This window comes from Aspergillus melleus (assembly GCF_016097325.1).
Source record: "Aspergillus melleus strain CBS 546.65 chromosome Unknown contig5, whole genome shotgun sequence".
NCBI lineage: Eukaryota > Fungi > Ascomycota > Eurotiomycetes > Eurotiales > Aspergillaceae > Aspergillus > Aspergillus melleus.
The window spans coordinates 103,092-116,838 of NW_025763374.1; the positions used below are offsets into that span (position 1 = coordinate 103,092).

At 49.0% G+C, this 13,747-nt stretch overlaps 6 protein-coding genes across 6 annotated transcripts; 3 read left to right on the plus strand and 3 right to left on the minus strand.

Moving 5' to 3' along the window:
• Window positions 1-588, minus strand: LDX57_008579 (uncharacterized protein; the record flags this gene model as incomplete). The annotated part of the gene is made up of 1 exon (XM_046090300.1): window positions 1-588. One exon carries the CDS (start codon window positions 586-588, stop codon window positions 1-3), a length of 588 nt encoding a protein of 195 aa, XP_045946273.1.
• A 656-nt stretch (window positions 589-1,244) lies between these two features.
• On the minus strand, window positions 1,245-2,233 carry LDX57_008580 (Zn(II)2Cys6 transcription factor domain-containing protein; the record flags this gene model as incomplete). Its single annotated transcript, XM_046090301.1, has 3 exons — window positions 1,245-1,412; window positions 1,576-2,055; window positions 2,114-2,233. The coding sequence occupies 3 exons, from the start codon at window positions 2,231-2,233 to the stop codon at window positions 1,245-1,247; spliced, it is 768 nt and encodes a 255-aa protein (XP_045946274.1).
• A 1,479-nt stretch (window positions 2,234-3,712) lies between these two features.
• Window positions 3,713-4,685, minus strand: LDX57_008581 (uncharacterized protein). Its single transcript, XM_046090302.1, has 3 exons — window positions 4,541-4,685; window positions 4,099-4,480; window positions 3,713-4,034 (listed from the first exon to the last, which is right to left on the minus strand). Exons 1-3 carry the CDS (start codon window positions 4,659-4,661, stop codon window positions 3,821-3,823), a joined length of 717 nt encoding a protein of 238 aa, XP_045946275.1. The 5' UTR covers window positions 4,662-4,685; the 3' UTR covers window positions 3,713-3,820.
• Window positions 4,686-7,203: 2,518 nt separating this feature from the next.
• On the plus strand, window positions 7,204-8,222 carry LDX57_008582 (uncharacterized protein; the record flags this gene model as incomplete). Its single annotated transcript, XM_046090303.1, has 3 exons — window positions 7,204-7,512; window positions 7,560-7,658; window positions 7,711-8,222. 3 exons carry the CDS (start codon window positions 7,204-7,206, stop codon window positions 7,888-7,890), a joined length of 588 nt encoding a protein of 195 aa, XP_045946276.1. The 3' UTR covers window positions 7,891-8,222.
• Window positions 8,223-9,232: 1,010 nt separating this feature from the next.
• LDX57_008583 (uncharacterized protein) lies at window positions 9,233-11,327 on the plus strand (the record flags this gene model as incomplete). Its single annotated transcript, XM_046090304.1, has 8 exons — window positions 9,233-9,482; window positions 9,532-9,867; window positions 9,925-10,000; window positions 10,054-10,240; window positions 10,293-10,561; window positions 10,617-10,753; window positions 10,808-11,060; window positions 11,114-11,327. The coding sequence occupies 8 exons, from the start codon at window positions 9,233-9,235 to the stop codon at window positions 11,325-11,327; spliced, it is 1,722 nt and encodes a 573-aa protein (XP_045946277.1).
• A 1,498-nt stretch (window positions 11,328-12,825) lies between these two features.
• On the plus strand, window positions 12,826-13,746 carry LDX57_008584 (fungal specific transcription factor domain-containing protein; the record flags this gene model as incomplete). Its single annotated transcript, XM_046090305.1, has 3 exons — window positions 12,826-12,833; window positions 12,879-13,448; window positions 13,503-13,746. 3 exons carry the CDS (start codon window positions 12,826-12,828, stop codon window positions 13,744-13,746), a joined length of 822 nt encoding a protein of 273 aa, XP_045946278.1.
• Between the last annotated feature and the right edge of the window lies 1 nt (window position 13,747).

A 13,747-nucleotide genomic window follows, 5' to 3' on the forward strand; every position in this document is an offset into this window, starting at 1 on the left:
CTACAGCTTTCTATCTGCTTCTTTATACTCTTCTCCATCTTCCATGTCGTCTGATAGATCCAAATCATCCCACCGGGCGATAAAGAGGTCCAGCTCTGCCTCGCCGAGGTTCTTCTCTCCCAGAACGGTGACAGCGACATTAGGATATAAACTACTGAGTCGTTTACGATCATGTATTTTCCAAGTCTTGGAGGAGAATTCATGGAAAAGGCCGCGTGTCTGGGGAGGAAGCGCAATGCTTTTCAGCTGGGCGGTAAGTTGAAGAAGACGCAGCATCCCCTTAGCCAGTAGCCATCGTCGGGAGAGGGCAGAGAGGATGATACAGAGATCTACGAATGCTTCGGCACTCTTCTCATTATGAAGCCCCTCCAGGAGGATAAATGAAGCCAGGGTAGCGTACTGCGCGTAATTCAACGGCATCCAATTTGTGGACCAACGGGAACGGTGCGAACTGAGGATATCTCGGATCTGTTGTGCAGCAGAATGGCGAAGGTACCGCGCGTGGTCAATAGATATCACCGGCGTTGCTGGATCTGGCAGGTGTTTGATAAATCCGAATATTGTCGCGGTAGCCGCATGGTACTTCATGCTGCGATGTCGATCAGCACTAAGCCCATGGGGATGACGGCCACCCTTACTGCATATCCATCACGCTGGGCGTACTATCACACCCAAGGCTGGTGCATGCTGGGATGTGTAGAGACCATTTCCTGAGGTCTCGATGAAAATTATCGACCATGGTTTCAACATCGCAATACTGAGATGGCCTTTGTTCTTCAAAAAAGGAGGTGGAGATATTAGATATAATCGATTGCAGCTCGAACGAAGCTTGCAGAACACAATGCTTTTGTCCGCGGAGAGGATCTGCTGCCAGAGGATATGGCATCCATGCACCGTCGTGGTTGTGATCTGGAAGAAAGGGGTCCAAATGAGGCTGCTTCATCACTAGCGGCTGCTGGAGCATCAAGGTAGCGGTTCTATCGCAAGTGGTCAGTCAGAACAAGGTACTTCACCCCGCAAAGGAGGATTCTACCCACGAGGTGAGATTAAACAAACCGAGGACCGCCGTGTCAAGCGCTCGTATCGTTTCATGCCGGCATTCAGCTTTCTCAATAAGATGCGTCCGTTTCGCAATGATTTGGCGCGTGCTGTCGCCAATCTCGACGAGATATTTCCAGCCGAGTCTGTCCTTTCCCATGATGCAAGAACTTTAGCCATGGTTAGATCAAAGTTGAAACGGCCTTCTATGTCCGAAGATACCTTGTGTACAATGCCCCGAGGCCTTGGACGCTAGTCAAACTAACTCTACCTTCTTGCAGGACGAGAAGATCACTGGCCTCGTGATAGAAGTGCAGACCTTTGGAAGTAGGATCGTCTTGTGTTGCCATTGCCTCGGGCCAGTTCGAGAACCACTGTTACGAAATATGTCAGTTCATGTTCGAAGGACTGTAGTCTTCTCTTTCTTACACATGCGACAGAAAGTATAGAATTGACCAAGAGCGGAGAGCAGAATTCAGACTCCAATTTGCCCGACCTCATGTCCTCGAGAAAAAGGTCCTGATCAATCCAGTTTACCGTCTGGTGTTCCCACGAGAAATATAAGGAAATCAAGTGGGACACAAAATCGTTATCATCTGTGACTGAAGTCCACGGCCGAGCAGGGACACGGTGGACTGGGATATCCGTTAATCGCTGGATATTCAACAAGTGTTGACGAGCGCTGGGTGTAGGAAACAGTGCGTCTTCGCCATCGGCCTCCGGCTTTACCACTGAATATGAACTTTCTTTCGAGCCTTGGGGCTCGACTTGGTCGGTCACGAACGACCGAAGGTCGTCAATGGAGGCGTTGCTGCGGATAAGGTTCATAGTGTCGGAGATGTGAAGCCGGTCTTCATCGCGAAGAGTGTCCACCAGTTGAATAAGGAGCTCTCGATCCTTTTCGAGATAGCTTATCCGGCGTTTCAGAAGGATTTTTCGGCGTTCGTCGCTGTCTTCGTCGACCACGCATGGGGTGCTGGTTTCGAGACATCGTTGGCAAGGGATGCCGCCAAAACACTAGGTCAAATCCCCGATCAGCGCAGTGACTGGGGAAAGCTGCAACGGAACTGTATACTTTGATTTTCTTTTGCTGGCATCTGATACAGGCCCTGGAAACATTTTGTCGCCTTCGGAGTTGAGAAGTCGCAGCTGCAATTAAATGCTGCCTCGCCGGAGCGAGCGGTCGCGGGAACATTGTGCACACTGCGCGTCAGGTTGGGAAGATGGAAGCCGACAGGACATCTCCGAGAGAGACCTTGATTTAAGATAAGAACATTATGTTAGAGGCAGACATGGCGGGAAACACACCCGACAGGGTCTTTTGTGAGAGGGGGGTCCGAGACAAAGAAATCCTCAGAAATCCTCGATCGACAACGCGCTAACCGACAGGAGCAAGATATCTGATCTCTAAACCGGTTTTGAAAATGGCCTCTGAGTGGCTGGAGTAATTATCCAGAACGGATAACCCCACTTAGTGCATTCAATGGATCCACCGCTGGCCGCTGTGCCGTGAGATAGGTTGAGCGATGTCATTGAAACGTTGCTGAAATCAGGGAAGGATATGTCAGATCGTCAAAGGTTAGACTATGCGAGCCAATCTTCCCCTTTCCTTGAGTACAACCCTATCTATTTGCCACAATATGCCGATTGTTGGGGCCAAGAAACGGAAACTATCGGTGTTCATAGTAGTGTCATGGTGAACTCATGGCAAGTGTCTCCTTACTCCGTTGAATGATTAGACACTAGACCGAGTCTTTGAGAAGTATTCCGTGGATGTGCGTATGGCAGAGAAGGCCCTTAATATAACTCAGTCTATCTCTCGGCACCCTTTTATATGAATTGTGAATTTCTTCATTGGAGGAATGCGTTGTCCTCTAGCAGATGCTACAAGGCCGTGGACTCGTGACTCAGCCGTCTTAGGGGGTTAGTTAATTAATCAGTTGAAGCTCTACTAGCTTGATAAAAAAGGCGAAATTCACACACCGCACACGCTTATTGGTGATACAGGCTCAGATAATGCTTCAACGCTGCGTTGGTAAGGTAGGAAGACTATCACGCAATCTTTACTTGATTTCCGCGCGACTTCATTTCGCTTGACTTGCAATCCGGCCACATACTTCGTAGCTGCGTCGTCTGAGCTTCTGCTGGTATTTCAAGTAGGAATTAGTGTTACTCAGAAACACAATTGCCGCGAATACCTACACCTAGGAAGCGGGAGAACGGACTCGGTGGGCCTGAAAGCGCCAGTTTGTTAATCGCTGAAGTCCTTGCGAAATCCATTCCGCACAGCAGTGGCCAAGCCACGCGGGAAACATTTCCGTGAGGGTCACGCCAAGCAACATCGTCGACGGATTACACCGACTTCCGTCCCATTGCGATTGGACCCTAAGCCTAGGTTCAAACACCGGTGTGAGCCCTTGACTCAGAATATTCATTGGTCTACCCAGTACATTCGAAAAGATCTTCACACTACTACCCCAACTCTATGGGTGAGGTGCTTTATGCCTTGAAAAGCGGTTATAGCTACACCGGCATGTTCGCAGGGGGATGAACCGGGGATGAGAACCCATATTTATCCGAAGATCTCAATATATGGAAAGGATATATCGAAGGGGCAAAGTAGCATGCAAGGACAGCAAAGACGCTTGAAAACTATCATAGCCTTATTCTTTTGGAAGGAGGTTACTATTCACACGACGATACAATCAGCTTCAAGCGCATAAAATCATCATATTGTGGCACGTCTATGTATAACCAATCTCGCTATGTACATTCAAGGAAATTATTCCTTGCTAACAGCCCCGGCAAACGGACATCCCGCGGCAGCAGACTCGGCGCCCTCCTCTTTCTTCTGGTCGATCTGACGGAACATCTCCAACGGGTCAAACCAGACATCTATGCTCTCCAGCTGCAGTTTATCATTCACCTTCGCGATCACGATACCCTGGATGTCGAGTGTTTCTCCATGAGCCTTGATCTTAACCTTCTCGGCAGAACTATTTATCGTTAGCGCATCATCCCACTTCCTCGGCACAATCAGCAACAAAAAGATGCACTCACTCATTAAACCCAACATAGTCATTGGCCATCACACCCCAATGTCTCCATTTGAAGATAACCACCGGGGGACCGCTATACACCTCGGTGACTTCCCAGGCAAAGGTCGGCATCATGCGCTTGAACGACTTGTGGCTCTTCTCGAAATCATTGTGCTCAGGATCGTAGTACTTGTTCGGCGTGATGAGGGCGTTGTACGTGCCGACTTTGAGCATGTGCTCACCGGACTGAGGAGTGCCGCCATTCAGCGAGAATTTGTATTTTGTGTGATCGATCGTGCGCCAGTCGGACAGGGAGGTCTTGAAGGAGGCTTCGATTTCCCAGTTCTTGACTAAGTTCTCGACGAGGAAGGGGAGGCTGCCGGATTCGTGGAACATCGTGCGTGCTGGGATAACATTAGTATTGTTTTATCGGTGAAGGGGCAAATAGTTAAGGTGTGGCTCACTCTGTTCATAGAATGCGCGCGTTTTGCTATAATCGGGAACTCTGCCATACCGCCAAGCGGCATCGGTGTCCTTGAGGACGGCATTGGGGTCAAGAACGTAATCTGGGAGGCCTTCAGTCATTTTTTGTGTGTGTATGGTCGTTTGGGATGAGTTGGAAAAGAGAAAGCCAAAAGAGACTCAACGGCCGGATATGGCCAGACTTATAGGCCCCTCACCAAACTATGGAGGCGATAACAGTAATCAAAGAGCCATGGCTGGACCACCCAGACAGAGACTAACTAGACACCCATGTCGAACGTTGCAACGCCACTTGCATTGGACAATCAATGTGAGGACGCTAGTGTGAGTAGCTGAATACCAACAGCCACCTTGGCAATAATCCAGGCCCCTCCTCACAGCCCACGAAGAAGGAGATTGGGGCGATATCTGACTCGCAGTTTGCGAATTTGATCTTCATAAGCTGCGGCATCGTTAAGCAATGATCAGATCCGTAATGCCGACCCATCCCGGGGGTGACAGGGAGTCGAAACGCACAGATGACAAGATGTGCAGGCATTGGCATTCGGGCCACATGGGGAATGGGATGTGGGGTGTTCTTGGGAACACGAGGTCCATGTCAATTGGGAGTTCGGGAGACAGAGGCAGTGCAAGTGGCCACTTGGCGAGGGACTCGGAAATCGCGATTCCCATTTCTTAATCTATTAAACTCTGGCGGATCGAAAGACCGAGGGCTATGCCATATGGAGTAGTCCGTGCCAGCCTATCATCTTGTTGCCATTACGCCAGCCGTGATATTAGTCTATGGAACCTGAGATCGAAAGAAGATTGACCAATATAATACGGCACTAGCCCCTGAGCTAGTCGAATGTCCATTGCATGAAGTTGCGACTTACGAGAGTTGCCATGTGCCTCGGCTCCGAATTATCACCCAACTTGTCTCTCGGGGATCAGCATCCGGATCCAAAAATAACGCATTCGTATTAGATGCTGAGAAAGTGAGATCTTCTAGAAATCTCCCTGGGCAGAAAAAAGTAACATGAAGGTTCCCGATGCTCACTCTCTCACGGTCAAATCCGAATGGAGATGTGCAATTTTGACATAATGGCATTGTTTGCCACGCTTTCCGGTCAGCAGCTCAAGTCCCACCCGAGGTCTTTTACGATCTTACTTGCATCAAGGCAAAAGGTCTGGATTCAGACTCTAGAGAATCTGATTGAGACAGGGCTTGGCGAACTATTTCAAACGGAGACAATGGAGCAGAGCGGATTTTCCGTCCAGCCCGGGGAAACGGAGACCTTGGTCCGGGCGTGTCGCTAAGGGATTCGGTCTTAGCATCTAATATAAGTTAATATCGAGGTGTCTTAGGGCTTCTAAGTTACCCAATCACGGCCTGTTAGATAGTGGGACTTTGAAGCGGGCGATTCCGTTCGCTTGTGCTCAGGGCTGGCGTGCCTTAGTTAGTGCGTTGGAAGATTTTTCCTCTTGGCCTGTTCTCCCGCCGGCTCATGAGGCCAGGTTTCATTTATGCGCAGTATGTCCAAAATAATTGAACGTGGTAGCTTTGCTAGTATCTGGTAATTGCGACCTGCGGGCGCTCACCTGTTCAGAACAGTACGAGAATACTCTTACAATTTTTGTCATAGTGCAGATCAGCGAGTCGAAAACATGAATAATAGTCCGTTCTAATTGACTACGCCGTGCATGTATACAAGCCTTGACTAGGTCTGATAGATGGACAAGCAACTTCGACCCGGTAATAGTGTTGCTCCAAAATTACCCACGGAGAATAGTAACTAGGAAGATGCAATGCAACTTGGCCTTCAGAAGAACAAAAAGTAGGCAACATTGACTGAGCGAAAACCTTTCCGTTAAATCATTGTGCATCGATCTTTCCAGCTTGGCCGTGGTGTCTAACTTTATACATCATGCATGCCGGAGCCGCGTGCTCGGGGGCAACGGCTCTGAGGCATGATTTACACCGTACAAATGTTTTCTCCACATGCCACCTTGTACCATACTAGTAGTCGTAATAATGAGTGTCACACGGAGGCATTATTGTTGACATGCTGTGTCTTGTGCCAACTAAGTATAAATGTTTTATCCTAAAATCCTTGATCATCAACTTTTGTATTTTTTGGTTTTTTTTCATTTTTTAGTTTCTTTCCCATGTCGTATAATCTGTGTCATTGGTAACTTTGTCCAAAGGATGTAAAATATTTGACTCTTCCGGCGAATGTGTGGATATATATATGTTTTGGGAAGAGCGAGAATATTGCCAGTCGTAGTCAAGGGGATCATTGAAAAGAGGCAGAATTGGAAAAGACGATTTCACGACAAATCTCAGAACATCATACAATTTAAAACCGTTCAACTATACCTTGAACGTAGCTCAAGGTCCAGTATGATGAGTGACTATACTCGCTGTCGAGGCGGCATGCACAAGAGAAGCACAAAACGGGATAATCGACGGGACCCACTTATCCCGATCGCTGTGAAGATGCACCGATCGCCCTGCTATACAAGCCGGATTGGCAGTCTCCGTGTATAAAGGACAAGAAGGTATATTTATTGGGCCTTTCTGCACTCATCAGATCAGCTATCTATCTTCAAAGAACAAGTTTTACTCAAGCGAAACAGAATCTCAAATTCCGAAACACCACAAATGGGTAACCCCAAACTTATCTTCGGCGCTGCTTCTTTCGGCATGGACTTCGCCAGCCCCGAGGAAATCCAGGAAGTCCTGGATTATTTGAAACGAAATAAAATCACCCACATTGACACGGCCAGCAGATATCCCCCTATCGCGCCTGGTCGCTCCGAGGAGCTGTTAGGGGAGACTAAAGCCGTCAATCAGGGCTTCACGATTGACACCAAAATTTTCACGCAGACTAGCAATCAAGGGGGGCATATGGAAAGCAGCGCCGTTGAACAGTCCGTTAAGATTAGTCTGAGGCGAATTGGCATTGATCAGGTATTTAAATCATCCAAACGACGGTGTCAAGTGGTTAATCAACACAGGTGAACACCCTATACATTCACTATCCCGACCTCTCCACCCCGCTGGAAGAGCAGGCAAGAACCATCAACGACCTATATGCAGCAGGGAAATTCAAGCAAGTTTGTAACTTCAGTCCTGAACGGAAGTTATATACTAAAAAAAGTGCTATAGTTTGGTGTCTCAAACTTTAAGCCCGATCTGCTGCAGCAATTCCTCGCTATCTGCGAGGCCCACGGCTATGTCAAACCTACCGTCTACCAAGGCGACTACAGTGCTGTGAATCGCGGGATGGAGAAGAAGCTTCTTCCCATCCTAAGAAATTATGGAATTGCTTACAATGCCTTTCGGTAAGCCATGTTTCCATTCTGTGTAAGAAGGAATTTGACCGTCCTGCAGCGTTCTAGCCTCGGGTTTCCTTTCCGGCAAATTCACCCACGGCACAGCCGAGGATACACGCTTCAGCGCCGATAATCTCTTGGGACAATTCATGCAGGGACTATATGACCAGGAGGTATTACACTCAGCACTGAAAAGGCTGGAGATTGCGACCGAGTCTCTGGGAATTACTACCATCGACGCGGCACTGCGATGGGCATATTATCATTCGGCACTGGCAGAGAATGATGGGATAATTCTTGGGGCGAGCTCGATAAAGCAGCTTAGATCAAATGTGGAAAGCATTCAGAAAGGGCCGCTGCCGGATGAAATTCTCCCTATTTTCGATGGTATATGGAAGGGGCTGGAGCCAAGTAGAGGAGACATCATATGAGTTGGGACCGCTTGGCTCTCGCGACGAGAAGAACAACCCAACCATGAATTCCTATAATCCGAGCATTACGTGCCTCTAGGAGACAGGAAACAAAAAGACCAAGGCGACCACAACTTAAATTGGTTATTTAGACGATAAAGCTCAACTCTAGTAAGGAAGGGCATGAAAACGTGCCCCTCCGGTGGCGCCCTCGGGATGATATTTTTGAATTTGTAATAGAGCAGATGCCACCAAGCCACCAAGTGGCGGAAGCCCCTATCTATGTTGGAGAGGATAAAAAAGCATTGAGTGATTGCATGCCCAGACGTTGCCTGTGAAGCTAACTGGCGGTTGACGCGGTCCACCACGCTAGTCGATGAGACGACCCCGAGGAGAATTGACATCATTTAACACGGCAATTCACAATTTGGCCGACCAGCCAAGGTCTGCCCATAGATAAGGGCGTTATAAAATAAATTTAGCTTGTCGTTACAAATTGAAAGAAAGCTTAAAGCGCTGAGTGCCGAGGAAATATGGGTTGAAAAACCATATCATCACATCACACCGAAGAGAGAAGTAGACCCGATAAGTCTAGATCTAGCGGAGGTTTCCCGGGTATTCCCTTTAGTTCTCATGTTACTATTGCGGAGACAGGTGTCATCACTGCTTAGCTTTTCCATTGACCATTAAGACCACTGGGGGAGCACCGTGGACCTGGGTATCTCGAAAATCAGTACCAAATGTGGTATGTTGGCAAGCAGCACGACTGCATGAAGCGTCATACGTGCAGGAATGAGGATGGCGTGCCATCTTGCAGGATGATGGAATGGGCCGGAAACTCAAATCCCTTGTTATAAAAGGGTGCGCTGATCTCGTCTACTCATCGCCTGCTCGTGCGGGTGATACGATTATCTTTCACCTATTACAAGTATCTGCTCCCAGAAGATGGACAGGGATAGCGAGAAAGGTCCCAGGGTGACCATACAGTCCAACTCTAGGTCTCAAGAATCCGTCATCCAGGAGGGTGGAGTGAAATACACAGCAGAAACCGGTGTCAACTCGACAGCTGTTACCTATCAAGATGCCTCGGGCGCACCGGTCGAAACGGACTCGCCTTTAGGTTACTCTGTGAGCTTTTGGACCAGTCTATGCCTGAACATTAATCAGATGATCGGGACTGGTATATTCTCAACACGTAAGCTGGCCCAAAGTCCTTACCTTAACTACGATCCTAACTCTCTCAGCCGCTACCATTCTCTCCGGCGTGGGCTCCGTCGGTCTCACCATGATCTACTGGTTTATCGGCTACCTCCTGGCACATACGACACTGGCAACATATCTGGAGCTTGCATCATATTTCCCTAGTCGCTCTGGTGCAGAAGTGGTCTATCTGGAACAAGCATACCCAAAGCCGCAATATTTCTTCCCAACGACCTTCGCCGTCAAACACGTCGTCTTTTCATTCGGAAGCAGCAATGCTGTTGTCCTAGCTCAATATCTTTTTGGACTTTCCGGCCATGAATACACAGACTGGCAATTAAAAGGCGTTGCCGTGGCAGTTTACACGCTGGCGTTCATGGGTTAGATTCCAAAGGAGTGTTGGAATGGAATGCAGCCACGGCTAACGAATCATGCAGTGGTCAGCGCCAATACGAAATGGTCCTTGAGGCTAGTGGTTTGGTTTGGATTTGTCAAGATCGCAACTCTGTTGTTGTACGTGTGCATCCTCAGCTAGGGCCTAGACCCCAAGATTAACAGTGACACAGGATCTCCATCGCGGGGCTGGTAGTGCTCGGTGGCCACACCAAAGTGCCCGATCCCCAGATGAACTGGCGGAATGCGTGGGAGGGCTCTTCGGAGGCAACTGCGTATGGCGCCACAAATGCCATGGTCAAGTTGATCTTCTCGTATGCAGGATATACCAACGCATTTAGTGTTGCCAACGAAATCAAGGTATCCCTTCTCTCGCCCATCATGTCTACGTGATTACGCTGATCTCTATCAGAATCCCATCAAAACTCTACGCTGGAGTGCCCCGTTCTCGTTGCTCCTTGTCACAGGCTTATATATTCTGGTAAATGTTGCCTACTTCTCCGCTGCATCGAGAGAGGAGATCTTGAACTCGAAGCAAATCGCGGCCGGCATTTTCTTTGAGAAGCTCTTCGGGTCTAACGGGTCTGGACGTGCGCTGAATGTCCTCATCGTGATCAGCGCATTTGGAAACCTCATGGCCGTGTTGGTCAACTTTTCGCGCATGCTGCGAGAGACTGGAAGGTAACGCCATCTCAGTGTTCACATGCCTGGGCAAGTATACTCACGCTTTCCTTAGGCAAGGAGTTCTCCCATGGGGAAAATTCTGGACTTCTACGCGGCCGTTCGGAACGCCGATCGGCCCGTATTTTGTGCAATGGGGAATGACGATGATTATGATCTTGGCTCCACCTGCTGGAGATGCATTTAATTTTGGTTCGTATATCCACACCCTCGGCGACTGATGAGCAGAGTACTAACAGCGAACAGTGGTCGATCTATCCGTTTACCCGACCAATATATTCAACTTCCTGCTCGTGTTGGGACTGCTCATAATCCGTCGCCGTCGGGCAAGACTGAACTTCCCCAGGCCCGAATACCGCGCCTGGAATGTCGCAATCGCATTTGCAATTCTCACTAACATCTACTTGCTGGTGGCACCTTGGTATCCACCCACGGGTGGAGCCAACGGGGGAGATGTGAGTTTTTGGTATGGCACGTACCTAGTGGTGGGAATTGGATTGTAAGTGCACCTTGCCCCACGCTTCTGCCGACCGTTGAAACTAACTAAACCAGGCTATGCCTTTGCGGAATATACTACTACATCTGGATAGGAGTGATTCCCAGGATGAAAAAGTACGAATATCGACAGACGGTGGTCGACTTCGAAGACGGATCAGTGGCGCATAAACTGGTCAAGGTCCCGAACACAGAATTGGCGCGTTGGGATAATGAACACGATGCCGTTGGACGATTGCGTCATCGCACGGGGGCATCAGGAGGAGAATAAAGAGAGCTTTTGAGTGAATGTATGTAACATCACGAGTGTTGCTGGTTCACTATAGGACTCTACTCTGCTTGGAGAAATGTATGGTCAAAAGATCGCGTCCAACCACAACTGTAATAAGAAAACGACACAATATTCCGGACAGAAAGAGGTACTCATAACTTCCTCTCAGGGGATTTGACGAACAGCAGAATTCAAATGGACTTGGCAGTAGGCAAGCTGCAGTAGTGCGGATGGCTCATGGCGGGCATGATTGACGTGATGCAGTCAGCGGAATAAATAGATCCCCAGCTGCCGTGGGGAACCTCTTGTCCGATTCGTTCCATAAGCAGAGCTGACTCGGCCATATTGGGCTAACAGTATTCACATCGAAGGTCCAATTCCACCATGGAAAGTCTCACAGCTTCATCCTGTGTCCTTAACGAGACAACTCTCGAAAAGAGAGCTAGCAAGGTTTGCCTTAGTGTCTGCGCATCGAATAATGCTAAACCGGTCAGGCATGCGAAATTTGCCGGCAGAAGAAAATAAAGTGCGACGAAAGCCAACCCTCGTGTCGGTATTGCCGTCGCAGAAAGTTGGTATGCCATTACAGGAAAGACCATCAACCAGCGTAGGACATCCTCAGTCGGTGGAAGCGAATATCATGTAGCTGACACGCGAGCATAGGCGCGACCCGAGTCTCCATTTGATTTTGGATCACATCAGTCAGCTAAATCGAGCGTTCCAAACCGTGGAAGGCCGAATGAGCAGGCTTGAAGATTTGTCCGAGCCCTCTGTCCTTGCAAGGACTGGGGCTCAACACCCAAACCATCCTAATTTTCTTGTTGAAAAGATAGCGGCAGAGCCACGGTCAACCTCATCGATCCTCCGCTGGGAAAGAATTCGCGTGATGTGCCCTAATGTAGCCCGGCAATCAGTAGATGGAGACGCCTGTTCCACCTACGCATCCACCATCCAACCTTCGTTCAAAAGCCTAGGCCTTCAGGTCCAGTCCAACGAGACAGGACAGGTGCTCTTCTATACTCGATGCTTCCTTGACCTAGTCTATCCGCTCTACCCGATCATGTGCGAAGATGCAATCTACGACGCAGTGACGACTTGCATTAAGGATGGGTTTGAAAATGACATGACATCTGCCCTCGTCATGCTTATGGTCTGTCTCGGAAAATTGTACTCGTCTCCATCCTGCGTTGACGAGGCCATTGGCTATCTAAACATGGCGACGCAACTACTCGGTTGGCTTCCTATGGCAACAAGTTTGGATTATGCACAGGCACATGGATTGTCGGCTTTGTGCTTCGCAAAACTCTCCATGCTCTCGACGGCATCGGGCTATCTTCACCGTGCATCGAGAATTTTGCACCGGTTTCTTCTAGTGCAAGCCTTCGTTTCTCCACCACGTAGCATCCACTAACAAATCATTAGGAGAGTTCTAAAACCGCAAGGCACCAAGATCACTACGCGAACGACTAGCATTCGACTATACTGGGTTCTCTTGAATATGGAACGGTATGAGGACTTCGCACGGATATGATAGCATACTGACGAGAACAGTGATCTCAATTGGGAAAGCAATCTGGAATGCAGCAGCCAACTATCGGAATTAGAAGACCGCCTGCCGCTACCATTCGAATGCATGGCCCAAGAGCCATCCACCGCCAACCAGCTACACAGCCCATACACCTCTGTCATCGACTCCTGCTACTCCCTCTTTCTGGCAGAGACGAGTCTCCGCCAAATCCTATGGCGGATCGCGTGCGCCCCCGAGCTCCAGGAATCAACCGCAAGCGTGCCACAACCACCACGCACATTGGAAGTCATCGCAGAGCTGGAGGTGCAACTGTCCGAGTGGCTCGTTTGCATTCCCGGATCAGCCGGTTGGTCGCCGGTCGCCGGGGCCGGCACGATCACCGCGCTGAGCAGCCGGATCAAATTGCAGTACTGGTTGTGTCGATTCCACGTCTACAAGGTGGCGTTATATCGCAGCTTTCAGGTTCCATATCAGACGGTTTTCCCAGAATCGATCTCGCAGACATGGTCGGATGCCGCGTTGGTGGCGGCGATGAACAGTCTCTTGGTCTTTGTTTCTGAGAGCGTTATTCCTGATGATATTATGGCAAATAGGTATATACCTTTCGTGTTTTTATGGATCTAAGAGTCATGCTAATCTTTCTACAGGTTACTCACGGTCACAATTCTGTTACGAGCGGCGATAAAGCTTTTTGGGCCCGAGAGGCTGATTCTATACTGCCAAAGCATGTCCACAACTCCTCAGTCGCTAATTGACCGGTCGGTCGAGCGCATTCAGTCATTGTCTATAATAAACTCGCCAGTCGGAGCGCCAAAATGGCAAAGCCGATGGGTGACGAATATTTTACAGAGCTTCCTGCAAGATATCTCCATGGAAACAGCACAAGCATAAC